The sequence below is a fragment of the Pan paniscus genome, chromosome 9 (assembly GCF_029289425.2).
Source record: "Pan paniscus chromosome 9, NHGRI_mPanPan1-v2.0_pri, whole genome shotgun sequence".
NCBI classification, from domain to species: domain Eukaryota; kingdom Metazoa; phylum Chordata; class Mammalia; order Primates; family Hominidae; genus Pan; species Pan paniscus.
The window spans coordinates 79,822,477-79,837,541 of NC_073258.2; the positions used below are offsets into that span (position 1 = coordinate 79,822,477).

The 15,065-nt window shown below is 46.5% G+C and overlaps 1 protein-coding gene across 4 annotated transcripts in view; it reads right to left on the reverse strand.

The window, feature by feature from the left end:
- The window catches only part of TENM4 (teneurin transmembrane protein 4), a 3,002,963-nt gene that overhangs the window by 236,587 nt on the left and 2,751,311 nt on the right, over positions 1-15,065 (reverse strand). For all 4 annotated transcript variants that reach the window (XM_063608694.1, XM_063608696.1, XM_063608693.1 and 1 more), the window contains one exon: positions 7,401-7,656. In XM_063608694.1, coding sequence (XP_063464764.1) covers positions 7,401-7,656 — 256 coding nt within the window. The remainder of the gene's footprint in view (positions 1-7,400; positions 7,657-15,065) is intronic.

Consider the following 15,065-nt stretch of genomic DNA (forward strand, 5'->3'; position numbering starts at 1 on the left):
CCTCTCAGGAAAGAGGTTCCTGAGTACTTGGACAGGAACCTTCAGCTAAGTGGCGGGCTGTTCTTAAAGAAGGGATAGACTGGTTCCCTCTAAGCATGTGGGGAGGCCTTGGACTAGCCCCTGAACTGCCTGTAGGAGGGGCTCCCAGTCCCATGTGTCTGACTTAAGGCAGGCTGAGCTCACCTCTCAAGGGCAGAGCAAAGGGCTTTTGGGAAGGAAGTAGCCAGGAAGCTGCAAAGGCCAGTAGTTCCTCAGGACCGCCCTGATCAACGGTTCACCCTCTCACAGTGAGCCCGCTGTCCTGGGCCGTGTTTCCACCCACAAAGCCACGGGACAGCCACAGTTGCCTCTGATTCTCACAACTACCTACTGGGGCAGGACAGGCAGGGATCACACCCCATATTCTGTAGCTGAGAACTCAAGGTGTGCAGGGGGTTAGTGACTCAGCCAAGACCACACAGAGTTAGTGATGGGGCTGGCAGCTGAACAAATGAATGGAAAAAAAAATGAACCAGGCACCAGGTCTTCCAAGCCATGGTCATCCTTCTAAAAGGCCAATCCCATAATGGCACCTTCTGATTTAAAAGCTCTTGCTAGCTATTCACCCTCATGTCTACCACCCCAGCCTCCAGGCCCACAGGGAAAAGTACAACCTCCTTTTCATGTAGCCCAAGATCCTCCATTGCTGATCTCCATTTAATCTCATCCTCAAGAGACTCCCTGTACTCCCGCTTGAGCCAACTACTTGCCATCTCTCCAAAATGCCAAGCTCTCTCCTGGCTCTGTGCCTATCTCTCAGCTAAAAATTCCTTTCTCCCCTGCAAACTCCTACCAATTTATGCCTGGAGAAGCTATTTTGAACAATCAGGAAGACGGCACTGCATAGTGGTTAGGTGTGTGGGCCCTGGAGCCAGCCAGCCTGGGGATGGACCCTGGTTCTGCCACTTACTGGCTGTGGGACCTGAGGCAAGTTACTTAACTTGTCTGTGCTTCAGATTCTTCATCTCTAATATGGGGATGAGAATATGACTACCTACATGCGCAGGAGAGTGAAGACAGCAGCCCTGACTGCTATCCTTTGCAATGCCTTCTTATAACAGTGGCCCTGGGCTGGCATCTGGGAACTCAGGTTTCAGGGGAGTTGCCACCATTAACTGACGAGAGTGGCTGGCTCACTGTGCCTCAACAATTATGATGAATAACTGCTTTCCTTTGGGGAGTCTGGAACCCAGGTACTTGCCAGGCAGGGGGTGCCGACATGAGCACCCCCAGTAAAAACCCTGGAGCTCAGGCTTTAATGAGCCTCCCTGATTGGCAACATTTCACACGTTGTCACAACCTGTTGCTGGGGGAATGAAGTGCGTCCTGTGTGACTCCACTGAGAGAGGACCCCAGAACCTTGTGCCTGGTTTGCCCCAGAGTCTACCCCAGGCTTCTTTTCCCTTTGCTGATTCTGCTTTTCTGCCTTTCACTGTGATATACCAGGGCTGTGAGTATAACACCTATACTCAACTACGTGTTGAGTCTTGTGAGTCCCACTAGTAAATCATCAAACCTGGGGGTGGGGGCTTGGGGACTCCCAACACCCACCTTATGGAATAGCTGTGAAGAATGAAGTTAACATGTGCCAAGAACTTAGAACAGCACCTGGCCGTTCCCAGTAAGGGCTCTCTCTACTGCTGCTCCCAAGCAGAGGGAACCACGCTCTCCTCTCTGCTCAGAGGACTCCCTCTGTCACAACATCAGTCATGGTACCTGTCCTCATTCATTTACAGGTCTGTCTCCCTCAAAAGACGGTGAGCTTCTTAATAACAGTTGGCTGTGTCTTCTGCATGTCTGTGACTGAATCACCAAATTACAAGGAAGACTGTATATCCCAATTCTCTGCAATGCTCTGGGGCTGACCTGGCCTGCCAGAAGGCACTGTGTGTGCCATTCTGGGAACCACACTAGGGCTGGTCTGGAGACCACCAGGGTGGCACCCATCCCTGAGGGTGGGCAGGGTTTTTCCCCAAATTCAGTGTGACCACAAAATGGACCCCAGGCTTCCCTACCAGGCTTGAGATGAGATGAGCTGGAGCCAAGGTCTGGCAGCCTTCTGCTCTGACTTCCCCTCACCCAACAGGAACCTGATGGGTTATTAACCAGACAGTCCCTGGGAAATCAATTAAGTGTCTGATGCTGCAGAGTGCAAAAGAAGTGGATCAGGGTTTGGGGGACCCTAAACATATGGCTCCCTCCAGAATGGATCACGGATGCACCTATAGAAGCTTAAAGCAACATCTTACCCCAGCTCAAAGGGAGCACAGGTAGGCCCAGGCTCCTCAATGGGGGACTCAGTTAACCTTGGAGACTGCCAGAAGTATGGCAGGTGCAGAGAAAGGAGCACATTTACCAAAGCCCTCTCTCTTCTTCATCCTCCTGCTAGCCTTTCTTTTTCTGCCAGCATGAAATCTAAATCCCTCTTGGTCATTCTACCAGCTGTTATAGTATTTATTCAGCCATTAATTCTAGACTCTCAATACAGACTGAGTTTGACAATCAGTGAAGGGCCTGTGACTATTTCTCTGATATCAAGAGGCTCCCATTCTGGTGGGGACTGGCAAAAGCTGTTTAGGCTCCCATTCTGGTGGGGACTGGCCCAACCTGCTCTGTTGGGCCGCTAGGCCTCTGCTCAGACTGTGCCCTCTCAGGCCCTCCTTTCTGCCCCTCCTCTGCCTGGGAGACTCCTGCTTGCTCTTCTCAGTCATGCTGTACCAGGTCTTCCAGGAAGCCTTCCTTTCTCCCCACTCAAGTCTCAGTTAAGTATACGTATTCATTCATTTATTTCACCTGTGTTAATAATTATCCAACAGCTACCATGTTGTGGGAAGCCCTGTGTTGTGTGCTGGGGATCTCAGGGCAATTAAAAAGTAGCATTATTTCCTGTACTTTTCTCTATCAAAGCACTTATTCTATTATAGGAGTCTGTTCTCTGAAATGTCTTACCTGGTAGACACATAGTAGACACTCAGTGAATATTTATTGAATAATAAAACACTACATAATAAGTAGTTGAGCATTTACTATATGCTAAGACATTTTCAGACATTATCTTAATATGTTTGTTACAACAGCCTTATGAGGTGGTGTGGTGGATTAAAGATGGCCACAAATTCTTGGACACTTTTTCCACTGAGAAGTGGGGTCTGTTTCTCCTCCTCTTGAAGCTGGCCAGCTTATGACTGCTTTGACTAACAGAATATGGAGGAAGTGACACTATAGCATTTTCAGGCCAAGCCTTAAAAGCATCAATAGCTCCTGTCTCAGTGCCTTGGAGCCGCAAGCCACTGAGTATGAAGCACAATTACCCTGCTAGGAAGCCTATTTGGAGAGGCCCTTAGAGGGAGAGGATGCTATAGTTTGGATGTTTGTCCCCCCAAAGCTCATGTTAAAATTTGATACCCAGTTGGGCACGGTAACTCACACCTGTAGAACCAGCACTTTGGGAGGCCGAGGCAGGAGGATTGCTTGTGCCCAGGAGTTCAAGACCATCCTGATCTCTACAAAAATAAACAAAATCAGCTGGGCATGGGGGTGGCTGTAGTCCCAGCTACTTGGGAGGCTAAGGTGGAAGGACTGCTTGAGTCTGGGAGGTTGAGGCTGCAGCGTGTCAGGATCATACCACTGCACTCTGTCTCAAAAAGGGGGGAAAAAAAAGAAAAAAGAAAGAAAATTTGATACCCAATGTTAGAGGTGGGGCCTAATGGGAGGTGTTTCGGTCACGAGGGTGGATCCTGCATGAGTAGATTAAAGCCCTCCTTGGGAGGAGATCAAGTTCTCATTTTTACTAGTTCCTTCCAGAGCTGGTTGTTAAAAAGAGCCTGGCACCTCCCCACCCCTCTCTCTGTTGCCATGTGATCTCTGCACATACTGGCTCCCCTTTACTTTCTGCCATGAGTGGAAGCAGCCTGAGGCTCTCACCAGAAGCAGATGCTCGTGTCATATTTCTTGTAAAGTCTGCAGAACTGTAAGCCAAATAAATCCTTTTTCTTTATAAATTACCCACCCTCAGGCATTCCTTTATAGCAACACTAAATGGACTGAGACAGAAGGGTACTGCCAAGACCAGCTTTCCAGCCATCCCCCAACAAGATGTCAATTATGTTAGTGAAGTCATCTTGGATCCTTCAAATGAGTCCAGTTGCCAGCTGAATACTACCAGTGGACCCCTGTCAACGCGATGTGGAGTGGATGAATAGCCTAGCTGAGCTCTTCCTAAACTCTTGACTCACACTGTGAAGTGTAATCAACTGGATGTTTCCAAAGCCACTAAATTTTGGAGTCATTTGTTTGTTGTGCAGCAATAGATAATCACAGCAGAAAGTGACTTTTATTTTCTCCATTTTAGAGATGAAATTGAAGGTCTTGGTCCATAGCTAGTGAGCACTAGGGTGGGGTTTCTGAGGATAGGGTATGTCTGATCCTAAAACTGGTGCTTCAAACTCACTATGGTGAATGGGCCATCACTTGTACCCTCAGAACATAAGGCCAAACTTACTTCTCTGAAGTAGAGAAGAGGTAGAACCTACTATTTCCCCTCAACTCCTTTGGGGCGAGTAGGAGCTCAAGAAACTCTTTTTGAATGACATTTTTATCCACAGGGTGGATATGGAGAGAAGACGTATATGAAAAAAATGGGAAATAGCTTTTAGAGTGTGGTTTCTAAATGCTAGGCACTGTGCTGTGTGCTTCTTATATATCACATTTACTTCCTCCCAACCTCTTTGAGAGGCACGAATTCTTATCCCAATTTATAGATGAGGAAATCAAGGTTCAGGGATGTTAGGGAACTTGGCCAGCTAGTAAGCGTTAAAGCCAAGGCAGGTATGAAGGTCCCTCTGACTTTGAAGGCCATATTCTGTCCACCTTGCCAAGCTGGTCAGCTTGTGATTCAGTCTGCCAGACTTGATGCTGATCCCTCCTAAACTGTGCCTTGTTAGTTTTGTGCCTTCAACCAGTTAAGGTCAGCATCAAGATCTAGAATTCTGATTGTGTATTCACTGAATTAAGCACCTTTTCTGGCTTTAGGTCATCCTTGGAGGGACAGGACTCTGGGTTCACAGAGGAAGACTTCCTCAAACATTTCAACCGGGGCTTCAAGAATAAGTAGGACTGGATAGACCACGAAGTGAGAAGGTGAGCGACTCTGGCAGAGCTCTGCAAGACTCTGTGAAAAGGCATGAAAGGGCCTCACATTGGGGGAAATACATGTACATGCACATACATGCATATACATACACTGAATATTAAATATATATGATATATATCACAAATAATGTTATATATGTATATAGATGTATATAAAATGGTGTTATGTGAGTATATACCTACATGTTAACAATGGTTACTTTTGGTGACAAATAAAAATGATTTTCTTTTCTTCTTGCTTATTTCATTGTCTAGCTGTTTTACAATGAACATTTCTTATTTGAGTAATAAAGTATAAATAAAAAGAAAAAGCTGCATGTGTTTGAGCAATGGATGTGGGAAGATAGAACATCAGAAAGGCAGGTGAGCACAGAAAGACAGGAGACGTGAGCTGGGACCACCTTTACAACTCACACTAACCATTAGGAAAACCGCCTTGCTGCTCATCCTCTATCTTCCTTTCCTTGAAAAACCTGGAGACTCAGAATAGGAAGTTCTAACTTGATCCTAAGTGGGAAAGATGAACATCCAAGCAGAGGGAGTGGTGACTATGGTCCATGCAGAGCATCAGAACCATCGATTAGTGGCTGGCTTCTTCCAGTCATGTTCGGTCTTTCAATGAGCACATTGGAAATAATGGAGATCTGATTAAGCTACCCTGGGCAGGCTGACACACAATTATCCTACTCTGTTACTGATGAGCGCAAAGGAGGCACACAGGGAAAAATCACACACGATTTTGAAGGATGCCAACAGAAATAATATAAATTAAGAGACTGGAGGCGGGAGCGGGGAAGCTGCTTGGGCTGCATCTCTAAGAATTTTGCTTTCGGAAAAACAATTCTACAGGAGTAAAGTGGTACAAACAATGTTCATTTTCTCTTACTGGCCTCCACAAGCTCGATGTGCCATTACCACAGCTGTGTGCTAGGCAGTCACATGTCTACACTTTTCACATGCAGGTTAATTTTACTTCCTTAACTGTGGGATGACCTTTGTTCTCTTCACAAATAAAGAACAGGAGTTTGGGGAGATAAAATCTACGTGTCCCACTACTTTAGGAAGTAGGGTAGAAGATAAAGTGGTTCCAGTTTTGCCAGCCTAGGACACTTCATCTACAGTTTAGAGAAAGGGAAAGGCTATGCTCCCAAAGTCAACAGCGCTTATCTCAGAGTGGTAGGATTATGGGTAAATCTTAATTTTTGTCTTCATAATTTTCTGCATTTTCTCTGGTGAGCTTGTATGGTTTTTAAAATCATAAACAAACTCCATTTTGGAAAAACAGTGTGTAGGCAGAGGGAAGGAGAACAGCTACAGAACTCAAGGAGACTGATGTCCCTGAGCTGACAAATCATTGCCCAACAAAGCTGGAAGAAGGAACAGGGCAGAGGGATCCCGGCCAGCAGAGACGAAGAGAAGGTAGCTGGGGCGTAGGTGAAGCAGCACTGGACAGGGAGTCAGGCAACCTGAGTTCAAGTTTCAGCTGTGCCTCAGTCGCCTGTGTGAAGTGAGCTAGTGATGGACCCGCTCCGATTCTCAGCTTCCAAATTCCCAAATGGGGATTATCATCCTAATACCCACTTCATAGAGGTATGAGGATTACATAATGTCACACACAGGAAAGCCCTTGTAACCCAAAGCTGATGTATACATGCTAGGGGTTATTAGGGCTTTGGGCATAAAGGTGGTAGCACAGCAGGGAAGGAGGAGAGGTGGGGAGACTGACATAGCTGAGTGCCGACGCCAGGCCAGGCAGGTCTGACACTAGGCATTGGGTGGTAGAATCATGTAGGGAAAGGCAAAGATGAGGGCCCGAGCCAAACCAGACTGAGAGCCTGCTGTTGGTCACACATCTGTGAAAGCCTCGTTCACACGTTAGCTCTCATCTCCTTTAACAGTTCCGTCCCGCAAACATCATGGCCATTGTGTAGATAAGGGAAGAGAGGCAAGGGGTTGGTGCGGGGGGTGTCTAGCAACTTGGCCAAGGTCACACCTTTGGTAATCAGCAGGCTAGCACTGGACCTTGGGTCTCTCGGGTTCCAAAGCCCATGCTGGCAGTCAGAGAACCGCATCCCTAAATCGTGCACCCAACCCCAGCTCCTCCGGCCGGCGTTATCTGGGGACAATGAATGGCCCCGCCAGCCAAAGACCTTGGTCCGGGCCCCGGCTGTCCACCCTCCTCAGCCTCACCCGCCCTACCGGCAGCGCACCTGGTCTCCAGGGGGATGTTGCTGTTGAGCAGCCAGTTGTCCTGGGCGTGGGCAGGCTCCTGGGCGCCGCCGGCAGGGGGCTCTCCGGAGAGCGAGTGGTCCGTGGGGGCCGGGCTGGGGTTGCTCCTCGGCGTGAAGTTGCCCCGGTTCAGGGAGTTAATGGAGGCCGCGTGGTGCTGGTTGGGGGTGTGGGCGTGCGAGAGCGGCGGCGGCGGCGTCCGGAGCCGCGCGTGGTTCTGCAGGCCGCCCGGGTGATCTAGGGCACAAACATGGCGGTCAGCGGCGGTGAGCTTGGTGCTGCCCCTCGGCTGGAAAAGCAGCCACGGAGGTCTGAGCAAGACCACAGAAGAGGGAGCCGGCAGATTATACATATTGATGCAGTCAATCAGTAATTACACGACAGATGTTTATTGAGCACCTACCATTCTAGGTGCTAGGGATACCTTAACCAACTAAACAGACAAAAATTCCCGTCCCCACTGAGCTTAAATTCTAGCAGGGGAGTGAAACAATAAACAACATAAAAAAGACTAGTTACCCATCTCAGCAACTTCACATTGTTTCATGCTTTTAGGACGTGGTTTTTAAAGTGTGGCCAGGGACCAGCAGCTTCAGCATCATCTGGGAATTTGTTAGAGATGAAAATAAGCCCTGCCCCAGGCTGACTGAATCATGAACCCTGATAGGGCCCAGGAAACTGATTTTACAAACCCTCCAAGTGACTCTGATGTATGCTAAAATTCTAGAACCACTGATTATATATGATGGTACACAGTAAACGAAACAAACCAAGTTTTTAAAAGTAAAACGTGGCCGGTCGCGGTGGCTCAAGCCTGCAATCCCAGCACTTTGGGAGGCCGAGGTGGGCGGATCACAAGGTCAGGAGATCGAGACCATCCTGGCTAACATGGTGAAACCCTGTCTCTACTAAAAATACAAAAAATTAGCCAGGCGTGGTGGCGGGCACCTGTAGTCCCAGCTGCTCAGGAGGCTGAGGCAGGAGAATGGCGTGAACCTGGGAGGCGGAGCTTGCAGTGAGCTGAGATTGCGCCACTGCACTACAGCCTGGGCGACAGAGCAAAACTCTGTCTCAAAAAAAAAAAAAAAAAAAAAAAGGAAAACATAGAGTTTACTGGGATGGTGATAAATCTAAGAGCACATACAGCCAGGAAGGGGACTGTGGCCTGTGTATGTAAGGGCAGTGGTGAAATTTTAGATAGGGTGGCCACATAAGGAGAAAGATGACTTTTGAATAAAGTGAGCCATGCTGGGGTCCGGTGGTTAAAAACCACTCAACATTTACTGAGCACATCGAATGTGCCAGAGTCCCGTTCTGAGCCTTCTACAAGTGTAAATTCAGCTAATTCTCACAACCACCGCAGAGTAGGGACTGCTTTTATCCCCAGTTTACAGATGAGAACATTGAGATACTTTATTTATTCCCTTTAATTATTCAGAACAACAGGTATCATCACCAATTTATAGATGAAAAACGTAGACTTGGAGCAGGTAAGTAAAGTGCCCAAGGGTTTGTGGCTAAGTAGGTGTTATTGGCAAAGAAAGAAAACAAATACAATTTCTGGTGATACCACAAATAAGGCAAGTTGTGGAGGTAAATCTTCACCATCCATCTAAGCTATGCTCACAGAAAGCCTAGTCTTTCAAAGCGGATGATATTATGGGGGTGGTGAAGACGCCAAGAAATTAGATTCTAACCTAGATTCTACCACTTATTAACCACATGGGCATGGACAAGTCATTTAACCTCTTTAAGCCTCAGTTTTCTCATCTGTAAAATAGGAGAAATAGTTTATTTGGGGGATCACAGGGCTACTGTGAGATCAAATGAGGCAATTGGTAGGAAATAAATATTTCTGAAGTATTCTGCTTCCTTTGTTCCTCATGAGAATTCTGTATTTTATAGAGGAGACTAAGAATCAGAAAGAACAGCAATATTCCAAAGGCTGTGCTCTTCCTTGGATAGGGAGAAGGCTTTTTGGAAATCATCAAGCACAGTCAAGTATGAAGCACCATTAGTGTTATGGATTTTTTTAGTGTAAGATGCATCACTCTGCTTTTTGAGTAAATCAACCTTTTATGCCAAAGAGGTATAAAGCAAATCTGGTGGGGAATTTGGGAAAGGGGAGTTAGGGGTGGAAGGGAGAAAGAAACAGAAACCCTTCTAAGTGGATCACTTCCTTATTACAAGCTGCTACTTTCGGCATAAAGCCCACACCTGGCTTATTAATACAAAACCCTCCGGAATCCGATCCACGGCTGTCTTCCAGCCTCTTCTCCCATCAGCTCCATCATGCATCCTCCACTCCAGCCACATTTTTCCTCCGAGGCCAGGAGATGTACTGAGAACATCTGAATGGCCAAAACCTCAACTCCCACAAGGAGGGTCCCCAGGAAGGTGACAGAATGTGAATGGTACTCCCTGAAGATATGCAGTTCTGTAGAGCTGGACCAGAAGGGAACTAGCAAGGATGTTCCTTGCTGGGAAGGGAGAGAACGTGGCAGGCGAATACAACTTGTCCAGGCAGAGTGGTGTCCCACTCAGAGAACAGGGAGTATTGGACGAGAAAGAAGGTGAGAATGTGCAGGGTCATTTGTTTTGTCCAGCTGTCCTCAGGTGGCACTTCAGTGGAGACAGACAGAGCCTGGGACAGAAGCCAGCAGCAGAAGCAGCCTCTTGGGCTGACTGAATGTTCTTCCCAGCCTTGGCCTTTCAGGCTGCTGGCAGTAGTTCACCAGAGCAGTGGGAGGCAGTGGCTGAACCACTACTGTCCAATGGTTATCAAGAGGCCAGCAGAGAAGTGTGACCCAGTCCTTGCTCTTGCTCTGGTCCTAGGAGTCAACCTCATGGCATTTTACTTAATTGATATAGTTTCTGCTATGTATTGGAGCATCTGTAATGTGTGCTTTCAAACCCTTAACTTTTCTAATGCTCACAACAACCCTTAGGGGGCAGTATTTGTATTCCCATTTTACAGATGAGGACGCTGAGGCTTACAAAACTAGTCAGTTCTCATAAACACAAAAGCCAAATTCAGTCTACCAAACCATGGTGCCTTTGCATAAAACTTAAACACCTCCTGGAATGTCTGTCCATGGCTAAATGCAGGAAAAAGGTCCTCAGTGAAGACAGTAGCATCTGATGTCTGAGGCAGGCAAGCCTACAGACATTTGCTTTGTGACTAATGGGGACACCAGGCTCTGGCTTGATAAATGTTCAGGAGAACTGTCAAAAGTCCTGCAATGATGAAATTTTAAGTAAGATCACTGGTCCAGGTCTAAAAACTAACTTCTAAGAGGAAATTCTCCTATGGGGACAAGGAATGTTTTCTATGGGGACAAGGAATGTTCTGGGCCAAATCCTTTCTATCTTTTGAGCTCTCAGCTCAACTGCCTCCCTGTCCAGAAAGACTTCCTTGATCTGTCCTTTTCCTCTTGAATGCTGACAGCAGGCAACCCAGACCTCTCATTTTCATTTCCTCCCCAAGAGCATGCATACTGATGTCCACATGTTGCCTCCTCTGGGAGGTGTGAAAGTCCCTATCTTCTCTTCTCTGTGCAGGGTGATCACAGAGCCTAGAACTGAGCAGATGCTCAATTAAGTTTATTGAATGAATAGCCATGTGAATGGCCTGAGCTCTCAGTGCAAGCAAGTGAGGTTCATGTGGGGCAATTCGTGTGCAGAAAATCATAGTAGACCACTCTGGGCCTGCTAGACCATGGGTCTATGCAGGCCTTCACTTATTTGCCTGGAGCCAGAGTTGCAGAGGCTTGAGCTAGGCCCTTTATTTCCCTTCCCTCACCCTTTCTAGCTTGAGAATGTTAAGAAAGGGGACCTTGATGTTTCCTGGGTTCCCAAAGGAAAAGCTCTGTATTTGGGAGCTCAGCAATGGAAACCTCACTCACAAACCCCAGAAAGAAACATAAACTTCCCAAAGAGCAAATGTTTCCTCTGGTCTGAATGGGCTCTTTTTTTTTTTTTTTTTTTTTTGCTCCTATGGCCAGGAGGGAAGACAGAGGTGAGAGGCTACAGAGGAGACTTCTTTTATCCCCCGACAAATATGCACCCTCGTCTTTGGAGGGAATCTCAGAATCAGTTCACCCATTCAGCATTTATTGAATGCCTATTCTGTGCCAAGTATTGTACACTAGGTATTGGGAATAAAACAGTGAACAAGATAAATATGGCCTAAGAGAGAACTCTCTTATAGTTTCTATTTACTGGCTGGGTGACCTGCAACAACTCACTTCTCTTCGGTCCTTGGTCAGTGTGTGTGTGAAAGGGCACACTTTCCTACTTCACCACTTTCTGGAGGATGAAGAGCCATGGGTACCATCAACTCCTACTAAGCCCTGAGGGAAAGACCCATGTGTCATTTCTTTCCATATCCCCAGTGTCCGCACAGAGCTGTGCCTGATGCATGGTAGGCCCTCAGTAAATATTTACAGAATGTCGGGGAAAGAACAACAACTCAGGTAGTTGGGCTTTTTGCCTGCACAAGCAGTTGCTTCTCTCACGCTACCTGGGAGTACACATTGGTACACTTGCAAAGCTGTGATGGAAATTCCAATTTATACCCTCTTCTTACAGATATAGCTACCAAGTATATCTGTGAATCAAGCCCAACTGTGAGTCATTTTACTGCTATTTGTGCACACCACTGCCAGTAAAGGTCACTTGCTTACCTGAGTTTTGCAAGCCTGGTTTTCCAGGAAGTTTCTTTGCTTCCCACAAGTTCTTAAATATATTTGCAGTTACTAGTGTCCTCCAACACGTTAGGCAGTTTTCATTTTAGATGCACAGAAATCCTGAACACCGAAACCTCCTGGCTGCACCTCCCTGAACCAAGATCATAGTGAGGCTCCTTTACAATGCTGGGCAGAGCCGTATGTAAGAGAAAGAGACTCGACTTTGGTGTCAGAGAGCCCTGAGTTCAAGTTTTGGCTCTGCCACTTAGAAGCTGTGTGACTGTCATCAAGTCACTTACTTTCTCTGGAGCTTTAGTTTTCTTATCACTAAATGGAAATAACGCCCACCTTATAGGATTGTTATGAGAATTAAAAGAGATAATGTATGTGAGTACTTAGCACCATGCTTGGAATATAGGAATTCTGAAAAATGGTAACTATTAATTCCACAATTACAATAAAGTCATGTTGAATGAATAAATCGCAAAGCCCTGAATCGTCACCATGGTGATCACTCTTCAGCATTTACAACAGGGGTTCCAAAGCAAAAAACCTTGAGAGAAAAAGAGCAGAACATATCTAACAGAAGTGTGATACTATTTTATTACACTGAATCCCACTCTGGACAACCTGCTGGCTCCTAGGAGCTCTAGTCGCAGGAGGGTGCCTGTAGCTGAACTTGTAGTTCAGAAACTGATGAGAATGGCCGTAGCCCTGCCACTCAGAATAAAACCAGACACATGGGCTCACCATGTATTCAAAGATGAAAGCTCCTTTCTGCATTAGACTAGCATCTCAGAGCAAACCAGGCAGGGGCTGCTACCCAAATCCATACCTCTCTGCCCTGGGTTGAAGGTGTGCCATAAGGAGAAGGCCCTAGTGTTAATCAGCCAGGAATATTAAACAGCCCCTTGTTGTATGCAGGGACTTGATAGATTAAAAGATGGGGATAAGCCTCATCCTTGACAAGTAGTCAGTGGTTGGGAGGACAGCTGGCAAAGATACAAGAGCAGAGCTCGGGGATCTCACAGACCTAGACCTTAATTCTGTCTCCTACTGGCTACATTCACCTCTATGAGCCTCTAGTCATTCATCTATAAAATGTACATATAATAGTAATGGCAATAAAGAAAGAATATGGACTACCGTAGGTTGAATACATAGAGATTCAGAAATAAAACAAATATGGTCCTTGACTTTGAGATGCTCATAGTCTAGTAAAGAAAATGGATATACAAACAGATATATACTACACGAACTGGTGATGATAAAATTATACATCACCATCATCATCGCATACATTAGTTAACATTTACTGAGTATTTACTACTTGCCGGATACTTTCTAAGTACTTTGATTATTTAATCCTTATAACAGCTCTGTAAAGAAGGTACTGTTATTACTCCCAGTTTTGTAAATGAGGAAACTGACACATAAAGGCTAAGCAATTTGCCCAGGATTTCGAAACCTTTAATTGGTGGAGCCAGAATTTGAACTCAGGCAGTCTGCCTCCATAGACCCTACTGTTAAACACTCTTTTTTGTGTGCATTCAATGAGTGAACGCAGGTAAGGTGCTTACATCAAGGCCTGCCACATACTGAGCACTTTCCAAGTGTCGACCACAATAATCCTTATCGGCATACACCACAGCCCCAGGGAGCACCACAGGTATGGAGGGCAGCTGCCAGACTGACTGTCAGGCTCAGGAAAGGTTTCTGAGAAGTGACATGAGACCTATGTCTGAGGGGCATTCTAGGCAGAAGATAATGCATGTGCAAGGGTTCAGAAGCAAGGCCAGCTGGGGACAGTTTTATAACTAGTGTGAAATGGCTATGTGAGAACAGTGGCTGCGGGTGAGGTAGAGACACTGGGGCAGGCCCAGGTGGTCACTGCCTGGAGGTGCCAGGCTAAAGACCTTGGCCTTTATCCAGAGGGTGGGGGGTCACATTAGTATGTGAGGAAGATTTCTGGTGGCCACATGGAGGATGAACCAGGCCGGGACAAGCTGTAAGAACCCCCTAGACTGATGGCAGGGTGCCTCCCTCGTGGAAAGATTCCAGTGGAGTCTACCACTATTCTTTTATAAGATCACATTCGTGAGAAAAAGCCATAAACTTCCAGAGCTTTGGCTCAGGCAAGGAACTCAATCATGTCAATAGCCCTGTGATCTAAGGCCAGCTCTGGCTCCAAGAAAGGGTGCCAGGCTGAGTGCCCACATCCAGCCCTGCAAATGGCAGACAGGTGCCTGAAGGTCTCCTTGCTACGGAGCTAATGATGACCCAAGCATACACTGCAGTCATTAATCGGGTCCTAAAGATTGTCAGATATGAAAGATGATGGTATTTAATTATCATAAAGCAAAAACTCCAGCTGCCTGAGAATGCCAACAGAAAGAGTTATTTGGCTTCCATTAAAATGCCATCGACTACCACTGACATGGGATGGTGATGTAGCAGTGCTGAGAGCTTAGCTAATGAATCTTGGCCTACACGACCAATTTACGAAGGCCGGAAAGCTCTTTATCAACACAGTCAGCAGTCGGAATCTGATAGCCTGACTTCCAGTCTCAGTTCTGCCTCCTTCAAGCTGTAGAATCTCAAGCACTTTATTTAACCTGAGTTTCAGTTTCTTCACTTGTCAAATGTGTATGAAAGCACCTTGCAAACTGTAAAGTCTTGTGCAAGAGTTAGAGAAAACAATCAGTATTATTGTTACCTGAACCTAGAATGGATCAAAACAATGAAGTCCACAATGTAACCACCAGTCTGAACATGAGGCTAGGGGTCACACTTTTTGTAGTGTTTTTCTCTGCCTATTCACTCCTTCTCCGGACAAAATGGTTTCGGTTCATTCTCACTTTAGTCCTATGTCACGGCCAGTGCTCAAGGCTTCTAAACAGTATTTGGCCTGAAATCCCAGATGGACTCACACACAAGGAAGGGCCCACAGAGGACAGC